The 12,645-nt window shown below is 44.4% G+C and overlaps 1 protein-coding gene across 6 annotated transcripts in view; it reads left to right on the top strand.

Moving 5' to 3' along the window:
* The window catches only part of IFT140 (intraflagellar transport 140), a 284,666-nt gene that overhangs the window by 235,942 nt on the left and 36,079 nt on the right, over window positions 1-12,645 (top strand). For all 6 annotated transcript variants that reach the window (XM_078854619.1, XM_073362957.1, XM_073362955.1 and 3 more), the window contains 10 exons: window positions 3,748-3,938; window positions 5,193-5,288; window positions 5,783-5,915; window positions 6,007-6,150; window positions 6,805-6,933; window positions 8,689-8,871; window positions 9,362-9,568; window positions 10,052-10,264; window positions 10,348-10,514; window positions 10,918-11,059. In XM_078854619.1, coding sequence (XP_078710745.1) covers window positions 3,748-3,938; window positions 5,193-5,288; window positions 5,783-5,915; window positions 6,007-6,150; window positions 6,805-6,933; window positions 8,689-8,871; window positions 9,362-9,568; window positions 10,052-10,264; window positions 10,348-10,514; window positions 10,918-11,059 — 1,605 coding nt within the window. The remainder of the gene's footprint in view (window positions 1-3,747; window positions 3,939-5,192; window positions 5,289-5,782; window positions 5,916-6,006; window positions 6,151-6,804; window positions 6,934-8,688; window positions 8,872-9,361; window positions 9,569-10,051; window positions 10,265-10,347; window positions 10,515-10,917; window positions 11,060-12,645) is intronic.

Here is a 12,645-nt window from a genome sequence, read left to right as displayed (position 1 = left end):
CTTACTGAAATCGAGGTAAATTAGATCCACTGCATTTCCTTTGTCTAAAAAAAATCTGTTACCTTCTCAAAGAAGGAGATCAGGTTGGTTTGGCATGATTTATCTTTTCTGAAACCATGTTGTATTTTGTCCCAATTACCATTGACCTCAATGTCCTTAACTACTTTCTCCTTCAAAATTTTTTTCCAAGACCCTGCTTACTACAGATGCCAAGCTAACAGGCCTGTAGTTACCTGGATCACTTCTTTTTCCTTTCTTAAAAATAGGAACTATGTTAGCAATTCTCCTGTAATATGGTACAACCTCTGAGTTTACAGTTTCATTAAAATTTTTTGCTAATGGGCTTGCAATTTCATGTGCCAGTTCCTTTAATATTCTTGGATGAAGATTATTTGGGCCCCCTGATTTAGTCCCATTAAGCTGTTCGAGTTTGGCTGCTACGTCAGATGTGGTAATATCTACCTCCATATTCTCATTCCCATTTGTCATCCTACCATTATCCCTAAGCTCCTCATTAAAGATTGAGGCAAAGTATTTGTTTAGATATTGGTCCATGCCTAGATTATCCTTAACCTCCACTCCATCCTCAGTGTTTAGCGGTCCCACTTCTTCTTTCTTTGTTTTCTTCTTATTTGTATAGCTATAGAACCTTTTACTACTGGTTTTAATTCCCTTTGCAAGGTCCAACTCTACTTGACTTTTAGCCTGTCTCACTTTATCCCTACATGTTCTGACCTCAATAAGGTAGCTTTCCTTGCTGATCCCTCCCCTCTTCCACTCCTTGTAGGCGTTCTGCTTTTTCTTAATCACCTCTCTGAGATGCTTGCTCATCCAGCTTGGTCTACAACTCCTGCCTATGAATTTTTTCCCCTTTCTTGGGATGCAGGCTTCTGATAGTTTCTGCAACTTTGACTTGAAGTAATTCCAGGCCTCCTCCGCCTTTAGATCCACAAGTTCTTCAGTCCAATCCACTTCCCTAACTAATTTCCTTAATTTTTGAAAGTTAGCCCTTTTGAAATCAAAAACCCTAGTTGCAGATTTATTTTTGTTAATCCTTCTATTCAGTTTGAACTGAATTAGCTCATGATCACTTGAACCAAGATTGTCCCCTACAACCATTTCTTCTATGAGGTCCTCACTACTCACCAAAACCTAATCTAAAATGGCATCCCCTCTAGTCAGTTCAGCAACTACTTGATGAAAGAATCCATCAGCTATCGCATCTAGGAAAATCTGAGCCCTATTATTATTACTAGCACTCGTCCTCCAGTCTATATCTGGGAAGTTAAAGTCTCCAGTGATCACACAATTCCCATTAGTATTTACTTCATTAAAGAGGTCTCTATCCATATCCAAATTGGATCCCGGTGGTCTATAGCACACTCCAAGCACTATCCCAGGGGAGGCTCTAGTAGCTTTCTTCCCCATTGTGATTTTTGCCCAGACTCTGTCTTATCCATTCCATCACTTATTTCTTTACAGTCTACCTCATCATTGATATACAATGCTACTCCACCACCTTTGCCTTTATTTCTGTCTTTCCTAAACAGCACAGACCCTTCAATACCTGTAGTCCAGTCATGACTACTCTTCTACCATGTTTCTGTTATCCCCATAGTATCTGATTTCACTTCCTGCACCAGTAGCTCTAGTTCCTCCATTTTGTTACCTAGGCTCCTCGCATTAGTGTACAAACATCTTAATTTTTGCTGTTTGGCTTCGCTCACATTCTGTACTCAATTAGGGACAGACATTCTACCACCCTTATAACCTATTAGACTGGTATCTACACTACCCTTCTTCCTTATGTCCATTCTCCTACCCACCGCTGTATCCTTTCTTACTTCGTTTTCTTCTCTCTCAATGTTAAAATCTGGCGTGGAGATTACATGGACATCTCTCCCAAATTCCTAGTTTAAAGCTCTCTTAATCAGTTGTGCCAGCCTCCATCCTAGAAGTCTATTTCCCTTCCTACTCAGGTGAAGTCCATCCCAAGAGAACAGTCCTCTGTCCATGAATGCTTCCCAGTGGCCAGTCTCCAAGAGCTGAATCCTTGTTGGTGAGAAAACAGCTACAAAGTTAGCAACGCTCTCCCAAACTCCTTAACTGGGGTAATGGGTCTCTCCTACCGCAGCCCAGAATGGTTATGCCAGCGAGTAACCCCAATATGAGACATCTGATAACCTCCATTATCAAATGGCTTAGTGTTGTGTCACAATCAGAGTTTTATGACTGGTGGCTACTCATGTCACTCCCACCCCTCGTTAATATCACCCAGTAAATGCTGGGATCTGAGAGCTTTCTTTATTTTTACATAAACATCCAGTTTCTCAGTTACAGTGCTGGTATTCCAGGATACATATATTTAGTAGGTTCAAATCCATCTGTCTTAGTCCTTTTTACTATGCAATGCAATCCATGGTCTGGAGTAATTAACTGCTCAGAAGTGCACTACCTATTATGGAATCATAAAAGATTAGGGTTGGAAAAGACCTCAGGAGGTCATCTAGTCCAACTCCCTGCTCAAAGCAGGACCAACCCCAACTAAATCACCCCAGCCAGGGTTTTGTAAAGCTGGGCCATAAAAACCTCTAAGGATGGTGATTCCATCACCTCCCTAGGTAACCCATTCCAGTGCTTCACCACCCTCCTAGTGAAATAGTGTTTCCTAATATCTAACCTAGACCACCTCCACTGCAATTTGAGACCATTGCTTCTTGTTCTGTCATCTGCCACCACTGAGAACAGCCTAGCTCCATCCTCTTTGGAACCCCCCTTCAGTTAGCTGAAGGCTGCTATCAAATCCCCCCTCACTCTTCTCTTCTACAGACTAAATAAGCCCAGTTGCCTCAGCCTCTCCTCATAAGTCATGTGCCCCAGCCCCTTAATCATTTTCGTTGCCCTCTGCTGGACTTTCTCCAATTTGTTCACATCCTTTTTGTAGTGGGGGGCCCAAAACTGGATGCAGTACTCCAGATGTTGCCTCACCAGTGCCAAATAGATGGGAATAATCACTTCCCTCGATCTGCTGGCAGTGCTCCTACTAATGCAGCCCAATATGCCGTTAGCCTTCTTGGCAACAAGAGCACACTGTTGACTCATATCTAGTTTCTCGTCCACTGTAATCCCCAGGTCCTTTTCTGCAGAACTGCTGCTTAGCCAGTTAGTCCCCAGCCTGTAGCAGTGCATGGGATTCTTTCATCCTAAGTGCAGGACTCTGCACTTGTCCTTGTTGAAGCTCATCAGATTTCTTTTGGCCCAATCCTCCAATTTGTCTGGGTCTCTCTGGATCCTATCCTTACCCCTACCCTCCAGCATATCTACCTCTCCCCCCAGCTTAGTGTCATCAGCGAACTTGCTGAGGGTGAAATCCATCCCATCATCATCTAGATCATTAATGAAGATGTTCAGCAAAACCGGTTCCAGGACCGACCCCTGGGGCACTCCACTTGATGCCCAACTATCCGTTGAGCCCAACGATCTAGCCAGCTTTCTGTCCACCTTATAGTCCATTCTTCCAATCCATACTTTTTAAACTTGCTGGCAAGAATACCATGGGGTACCGTATCAAAAGCTTTGCTAAAGTCAAGATATATCACGTCCCCCACTTCCCCATATCTACAGAGCCAGTTATATCATCATAGCTTTCTGATTGCCTTCTATCACTCATTACTGCTTAGATATAATCTCTGTAAAGTACTCTTCAAATCCAGATAACTTTTCACTGTTTGTTCGCTCTCCTTTCAGGAAGATGCAGAGCGGCTGTACAAGAATTGCAAGCGCTACGACCTCCTGAACAAGTTCTACCAGGCTTCTGACCAGTGGCAGAAAGCTATGGAAGTAGCTGAGACTCATGACCGGGTTCACCTGCGCACCACATACTACAACTATGCCAAACACCTGGAGGCCACTGCAGAGTGCAATATTGCACTTAGCTAGTAAGCAGCTTCCCGTAGAAAATGCCGAGCACCTAGAGCTTAGTTCTGAACACAAGAAATCCTGAGTTTTAGCACACTGTTGTGGACAGCAGAGGCAAAATTGGTAGGGCTGTCCGGAGGGTGCCTGCTACTGTGTCTCAGTTTCCCCAATTGCCAGGTTTATTTCAATAATAGTTTGAGATCCTCAGATAAAAGGTGGCAGAAAAGGATGGAAAAAACTGGTTAAGTGACTTGCCCAAGATCACATGGGAAGTCTGCAGTGGAGTCAAGAATAGAACTTGGCTTTCCTGTCTCCAAATCCTATGCTTTTAACCACTAGTCCAGCCTTCACTTTTTCACCTTGTTGTATGCATAAGCCTTTGTGTTGGAGAGTTCTTGACCCACCTGGCACCCCAGGGGTTCATTGTGGCTCATGTGTTATGAACCTGATGCTTATGTGGCACCCAGAGTTCTTTTCAGTGGCTACTGAGATCCTGGGAAAGTTGGTGGGGGAGTTGTTGTGGGGTTTTTTTGTTTTTAGAATGCATCATACTGGTTTAAATTTTATTTTTGCCTGGCTCCCTTATTATATAAGGTCACAAAATGGAGTAAAGAAGGATTTTGTGTATGAGGCAATGTGAGCAGAGGATGTGATTCAGTTAATAGGAAAGAAGAAGGGGAGAAAGTTGCAGATAGATGGGTTAGTACACTTCAAGGAGCAACCTTCCAGCTGTGGGGTAGAGGGTGAAATTGCAGTGGAGATGAGCAGGCAATATGAAGACTTGTGTATGAAGTGAGGAGACAAGATCTGTATTGAATATCCTTTACTGTCTCTTACCCAGCCTCCCAATCATTCCTGGTACAGCTGTGCTAGATATTTGTGGCCATTTCCATAAGCACTTTGTTGCCCTTCTGTAGCACTTCAGACTTCTAGCATTTGGCTTGTTTGTTTTTGGGGCTTCGATGCATATGTTGGCTCTTTGGCCCAAATAAGATTTTTTATTTTTCTGCACCCATTTTTGTCTCAATGATCTGCACACCTTGGTCTTATCTCAGCTGCACCTTGGCCTTTATTTTTCCTTGGCATGCTGGCACTCGGGGGGCCAGCACTGTTCCTGCAGTTGATGCTTATAGCACTCTATAAGGACAGAGTATTATTAGTATTGTTGTTAATTCTAGAGACTAAAGAACTAAAATAAAATGGATTAATATAGCAGTTGAGCAGTTTGCCACAAAGCACTGATCCACCATCTAATGTGCCCGTTTTCTACACAGCTATGAGAAATCAGACACACATAGGTTTGAGGTGCCCAGGATGCTCTCTGAAGATTTACAAGCCTTGGAGATCTATGTCAACAAGATGAAAGATAAGTGAGTGCCATGTTACATCCTTCCTTACCTGAAGTGTGTGAAGGAATGGTATCCTGAGGGGGGAGTTTCAGGTTTGAGATTACTTGTTTTTACGCTTTCCTGCCAGGCTTTCAGATTTTCCAGGTTAATTCAATAGAGCGGAAGCATGCTAGTAGGAAACACTTTTGCTAATGCATTATACCATCCAGTGCTGGAAGTTTGTTCATTTGTCCGCTTTGGTCATGAATCTTGTTCATTAGAAGGGGCCCCACTGTATTGTGTTGGAGAGCTAGTGCTACTAGAGTTGTGACTGAGAGAGCTGAGTAACACAGGCCAGAGACTTTCATCCAGTTTCCCCTGTATTGAGCTCCATGACTTGTGTTTGACTAAAGTACATCTTCTTGAATGGTAGCCAGTCTTGATTTGAAGACTTGGAGAGAGAAAATCCACCACTTCCCCTGGTAGTGTGTTCCAATTATTAATTACCATCATCACTTATTTTGTTTCTTTTCTAGGAACTTATGGAAATGGTGGGCACAGTATCTGGAAAGCCAGTCAGATATGGAATCCGCACTAAGATACTATGAGTTAGCTCAGGATTATTTCTCCCTGGTCCGTGTTTATTGCTTTCAGGGCAACATCCAGAAGGTAAGGCAGCCTGCTTCCCACTGTTCCCAGGAGAGTCCATGTTCTTGTGTTTAATCTGGGCATGATGTGAAGGGTCTGGCTCTCTTTTCAGGCTGCTGAAATAGCGAATGAAACAGGAAACTGGGCAGCATCCTATCACCTGGCCCGCCAGTACGAGAGCCAGGATGAAATCAAGCAGGCTGTGCACTTCTACACTAGGGCCCAGGCATTTAACAATGCCATTCGCTTGTGTAAGGTACGACAGCATGTACACCTGAGTGCAAAGAGCTCACCACCAATGGCATCTCTCAGGCCATGAACATCAGGAAATGTAGCCAACCTGTGAGATTAGCGTGGGCCTTCTTATGTAAAGTATGATATACTTCTTGCTTATATAATTGTGTAGTTGATATTGGTTTCTACCCACATCTTCTAGGAGAGAAGGGGTCTGTAATGTGACACTAACAATACTGACACCCCTTTGGAGCCCAAGTACCCCTCAAAAAAACCTCTCCTGAAATAAACCAACAACCAACCAAAAACCCTGCCCCAAGCAGAGTTTTGACCCCACAAAAGGGAAGACCAGAAACTCCATGAAGTTCACTAAAAGAAAAGGAGTACTTGTGGCACCTTAGAGACTAAGGTTAGTCTCTAAGGTGCCACAACTACTACTTTTTTTTTTTTTTTTTTTTGCAGATACAGACTAACACAGCTGCTACTCTGAAACATGAAGTTCACTAGGGACTTTGCTGTTGCTCTAGATTTTATATGGAAGGTGGTCAGATACAGTGGGGATGGGTGGCAATATAAAACTGTAGGATAGGTAATTAATGGCACTATGAAGTCTGATGTTCTGGAAGTAATCATAAATAGAATATTTGTTTGAAGATGGATCTTTACTTTTGAGTAGGAGAACAATCTGGATGACCAGCTGATGAACCTGGCTCTGCTGAGTTCCCCAGAAGACATGATAGAGGCAGCCTGCTATTATGAAGAGAAGGGGGAACAAATGGACAGAGCAGTCATGTTGTACCACAAGGTAACTCTGACTCAGCAATGTATAAAGCTTTCAGTTGAGACCAAGACACTACAGTGGATGGCTACCAAATCAGCTGAATACCTGATTATCTGCATTCATTGTGGTCAATCCAGTCCTGATGTGCAACCCCTTGTTAATCCATTCCTGGGCCCTCTCCACAGCTCTGCCAGTGCCCCTCAAACTGACCTGCAGCAGTACTTGCTGTTCTAATCATAGAATCATAAAAGTGTAGGATGGAAAGGGATCTTAAGAGGTCATCTAGTCCAGTCCTCTGCAATCAAGGCAGAACTACCTAATAACTAGACCATCCCTGACAGGTGTTTTTCTAACCTCTTCTTAAAAACCTCCAGTAATGGAAATTCAGCAACCTCCCTAGCCAATTTGTTCCAGTGCTTAACTACCCTGATAGGAAGTTTTTTCTAATGTCCACCCTAAACCTCCCTTGTTGCAATTTAAGCCCATTAATTCTTGTCCTATTGTAAGAGGTTAAAGAGAACAATTTTTCACCCTCATCCTTGTAACAACCTTTTATGTACTTGAAAACTCTTATGTCCCACCTCAGTCTTCTTTTCTCCATCATAAAGAAACCCAGTTTTTTCAATCTTACCTCATAGGTCATGTTTTCTTGACCTTTAATCATTTTTGTTGCTGTTTACATTTTCCAGTTTGTCCACATCTTTCCTGAAATGTGGCACCCAGAACTGGACACAGTACTCCAGCTGAGGCCTTGTCAGTGTGGAGTAGAGCGGAAGAATGACTTCCAATGTCTTGCTTACAACACTCCTGCTAATACATGCCAAAATTATGTATGTTTGTTTGTTTGGGGGCGGGGTGGAAGGGGGGGCAGTGACAGTGTTACATTGTTGACTCATATTTAGCTTGTGATCCTCTATGACCCCCAGATTCATTTCTGCAGTACTCCTTCCCAGGCAGTCATTTCCCATTTTGTATATGTGCAACTGATTGTTCCTTCCTAAGTGGAGTACTTTGCATTTGTTCTTATTAAATTTCATCATATTTAATCTTTAATCAGTATCAAAATTTGGTAATGAGTGATGGCTTTGGTAATATCAATATACATTCCCATGGGACTTGATTGAGTCCACCTATTTCACTTGTGACATACATCACATTTCAGATGATGTCTGGGAGATGAACTCACTCTTGTACTTTGTAGCCTCCAGCTGCATTTGTCCAGTGCTGATACATCAGCCCGCATTCACTACAAAACAGTATTGGTGGGGAAGGCACTGCATCACTGCAGGAGACTCCCAGCACAAGCAATCAGTGCTTATTATATATCAATTAATACGGATTGCAACTTAGCTGTGCAAGCCTCCTTGCCTGTGTCTGCCTGCCATAGTTGAGCAGACAAGTTCTGCACCAAGTGCTGTACTAGAGGCAGAATACAGAGAATCCTGTGCGTCTCTGGCCAGCCGATAGGTCACTCTCTGAATTTATAGTGTGGTAGCTCTGCAGCAGAATGGCAGGCATGTAGATTACGGTAGCTGGGAAGGGCTACTGTATGTTTCTCTGTACCTCAGGTTGGGTTCATTGGCCTTCGTAACTAATGGAGACCTTCATACAAAGCCTGCTGATCAAGAAGGAAAGGACTGGAGGCATAGCAACTGCTGATTTTGCCGCGCTCCACTGCAGAAACCTGGTGTCTCTTTCCTAATGGCTTGGTGCCTTGGAATCTGTATGTAATCAGTACAAGAGAGGGGAAAACTAAAGGGTTTCTCTCTGGTTTTGCAGGCAGGACACTTTTCCAAAGCGCTAGAGCTGGCTTTTGCCACACAGCAGTTTGGTGCCCTGCAGCTGATTGCTGAGGACCTGGATGAGAAGTCAGACCCAGCTCTGCTGGCACGCTGCTCTGACTTCTTCATTGAACATGCCCAGCACGAGAAGGCTGTGGAGTTGCTGCTAGCAGCCAAAAAGGTAAAGCCTTTGCAGTGTTCCTGGGAACTCTACAGCATGTGCCTGTAGAAGAGCAGAGCTCAGGAGTGAGCTGGGTTGCATCCTGGGTCCTCACCACACTGCAACAAATCCCTAGTTGCAGAATTTCTATCAGGATTTTGAATTCCTCAGAGTTCTGTAATGCAGGGTTTTCGCTCAGCCCCTGACATAGCTACAGCCCAGCCCAGCCTAGTCTTTCAGATTCAGAGTCACCTCAAAGATCAGGGTCTTCAGCTGCAGGGTTTTGGTTCAGGGCCATCTCTGAAGTTAAGATTCTGCAGCACAACTTGATTAGGACGCGGACATCTGGCCTTTGCAGAGTTCAGATGCACCCATTCACACAGTTAGAAAAAGGCTAAAAAGTTGTAGCATGCTCAGAGATTTGAATTCTAGCAGGCTAGATGTGGTTGGGATCCTTCTAGTGCAGAACCTTTAGTTAGCAGCAGTTAATTGCTCTCTTCCTCTTCACCAGTACCATGAAGCCCTGCAGCTTTGCTTGAATCAGAACCTGACCATCACAGAGGAGGTGGCCGAGAAGATGACTGTCTCCAAGGATTCAAAGGAGCTCTCTGAAGAGTCTAGGAAAGAACTGCTGGAACAGATTGCTGATTGCTGCATGCGGCAAGGCAATTACCACATGGCAACCAAGAAATACACTCAAGCAGGAAACAAGCTGAAGGTGAGTCTACATAGGTGGGGAGAAGCTACAGTACTAATGTTTGAACCCCTTGGCATTGGCAGGTGTGAAGCTCCACAACACACTTCTAATCTGCAGGTAAAGTGATTGATTTGATGGACTAATCTCAGGGATACCACAAGTTGGTTTCAGACAAAAATACTCAAGTTAAATAATATTTGCCAGCCCACCCGGAGTTGCCTGTCCTCAGAGCTCAAACCCTGCAGGGCCCCTTTCTTCCACAGGGTTTGCTGTCAGCATGAGATCTCCCTGTTCACTCTCCAACGTAGGGACATAAGTGCTCAGAATCCTGGCATCTGCCCTTGGGGATTCTGCTGTGGGAGGGTGTTTTGGAAGAAGCAGCAGAATTGTACCTTAGTTTGTAGAGAGGGTATGCAGGAGTTTCTACCTATCTCTGCCTGGTTGCTTGCGGCCTCATGTTTCTACATTGCTAACAGTAATGATTGTTCTCCCCTCTGTTTACAGGCAATGAGAGCACTGCTTAAGTCTGGAGACACAGAGAAAATAGTGTTTTTTGCTGGAGTCTCCAAACAGAGGGAGATTTATATCATGGCAGCCAACTACCTACAGTCACTGGATTGGCGAAAGGACCCAGATATTATGAAGAACATCATTAGCTTCTATACCAAGGGAAAGGCCCTTGACCTCTTAGCTGGCTTTTATGATGCCTGTGCTCAGGTATGTCCCTGTCCATTCTCAGAGGAGTTCGGTTTGTGACAGCTGGAAACAGGACACTTATCTTAGTTGTCTTCTCTCTCTAGGTGGAGATCGACGAATACCAGAACTATGAGAAAGCACAGGGAGCACTGACTGAGGCATTCAAGTGCCTGTCAAAGGCGAAGACGAGAAGCCCTGTAGAGCAGGAGAGCAAACTGGCACTCTTACAAAGCAAGATGGCTTTGGTCAAGCGATTCATCCAGGCTCGAAGGTAATTTGCAGCGTTCAGAGCACACAACGTATATGGAAATCTGTATCTGAGGAAAGCTCTCTGCTTTAGCAGCAACAGTTCCATGCAGGAGACTAACTTCTGAAAGCACTCATGAGACTTTTGGCCTCAAGGAACCATATGGGTGTAGGGGATGACAGGTTGACTTTTGAGTAAAAGGTGAAGGTGGCCTTGAGGTGAGTGCCCCATCTGCTGATTTATGAAGCCTCTGCCTACTCTCCTCGTTAGAGCTAAGATACTATGAGGATGTCCATCTTACAGAAGGGAGACTATGGGGCTTACACAGGTCTCGAACTGTGGTTCAGCTGAGAGCCAGATGTAATAAGGGAGAATTTGTCTCCTCCCCCCATGGGATATTTACAGTTTCAACCTGTTCTTTCACTAGAGTTTACTCTGAGGACCCCAAAGAGGCAATCAGGCAGTGTGAGCTTCTCCTCGACGAGCCAGACCTTGACAGTACCATCCGCCTAGGCGATGTCTTGGGCTTTCTGGTTGAACATTACTTACAGGTGGAGGACTTCCAGATGGTAAGTTATTATTTGGGCATCATCCATGTTCTTGGCGCTGTACAGAGGAAGACAAAGGAAGCCCTAAGGAGCATACAAGCTAAATGTTTGCATCCCTTGGGAATGCAGCTCACTATTGTATCCTCTCAACCTTCGTAAGTGTAGAGGTGCCATAGTAGACAGCTACCCTTGGAGTATTTATGTTGACCTTTGCCAGGCAAGAGAGCTGAAGTATCATTGTGAAGCACCGTGTGGTGCTTGTAGTTTTGATCCCGGTGTAGGGTATGCTAAAGGAGCAGCAAGACTGAATCCATTTTTAATCTGTGGTGGGAGAAAGAAGTTTACTTTACAGGACTTTGAGAGTAACATTGATAGAGGTTTCAGAGTGTGGCTCCTGAGATACTCATAACCATTCCCATTAATAGAGAGAGAGGAGCAGTAGGTTATTTCTGGTCATTTCTCTGTAATTGCACTGTGTCTCCAAGAGCCACCTGGCTGGCCCAGAAAAAATGGGAAATCATAAATTTGTAGCCATCTGGGGAAGTGATGAGTCATTTGTTCAGAGCAGGAAGTGCCAAACAGCAGAGTGCAGAATGGCACAGGATTACAGGCCTTGGACTAAAAGTAACCTGCTGTTCTGGACCAGCCAGGTGCTGAGCATCATGCTCTCCTGCTCTGGCACTAACCTGTTTATTACAAGCTGTCTTGACTAGAGCCACTCAGAAATTTTCTGATGAAACTTAGCGAGAAGCTGGGAATAGGCGACAGGGGATGGATCACTTGATGATTACCTGTTTTGTTCATTCCCTCTGGGGCACCTGGCATTGGCCACTGTCAGAAGACAAGATACTGGATGGACCTCTGGTCTGACCCAGTATGGCCATTCTTATGTTCTTAGCTGGAAAATGATGATTCACTAGGGCAAAACATTTTGCCAAGTCTCGTGCAGATTTGATAACTTTTGCTGAATCAGTAGCAGGTTTCTGTGTGTAATGTTACACATCCATCCATTGGAAACCTGCTAGTGTTCTGGAATTGACAGCTCTGCAGCAGAGAGTCCAGCAGCCCCAACTGGAGCTGGAACCTGGAAGTCCTGAGACTGGCTCCCAGAGTCTGGGGCAGCCCTATGATGCAGACTATTGTAGGGCTGCTGCCAGCTCAGGAATAGGGCAGCCTGAGAGTCCGGAAGATTGAGTGTCCTTGGCCCTGTACTAATCTGAATGGCAGGGCTGCCCTGGACTCTGGGAGCCCCGGCTTGACCAGGGAGCATAGCAGCCCTAAGAACCTTGCCTCCAGCCAGAGCTCCTGGAGCAGTGATATTGACATTCTTGTCAATTTTACATATTTTGTTTCAGGACTGCTCTATTTTACTATTTCTAAAAAAAAAAGTGGGTCTGAGAAATTTGGGTACCCTCAGAAGAACTGAAACTAAAATTTGACATCTCTGACCTTGACAGTGCTTCAGGTATCAGGGCAGAGGATGGGGGCTGGTATTGGAAAACCCATGTCCTCCCTTCCCTTGGATTTAAATGCTAATCCCAGTTTTTATTCAAAAGACTCTCATCATTCTAGTGATTGGTTTCCATGTTGTTGCTCTTCTGCAAAAA

This window comes from Lepidochelys kempii, chromosome 10 (genome assembly GCF_965140285.1).
Source record: "Lepidochelys kempii isolate rLepKem1 chromosome 10, rLepKem1.hap1, whole genome shotgun sequence".
Lineage (NCBI taxonomy): Eukaryota > Metazoa > Chordata > Testudines > Cheloniidae > Lepidochelys > Lepidochelys kempii.
This window is presented reverse-complemented; position numbering and strand designations above follow the sequence as displayed.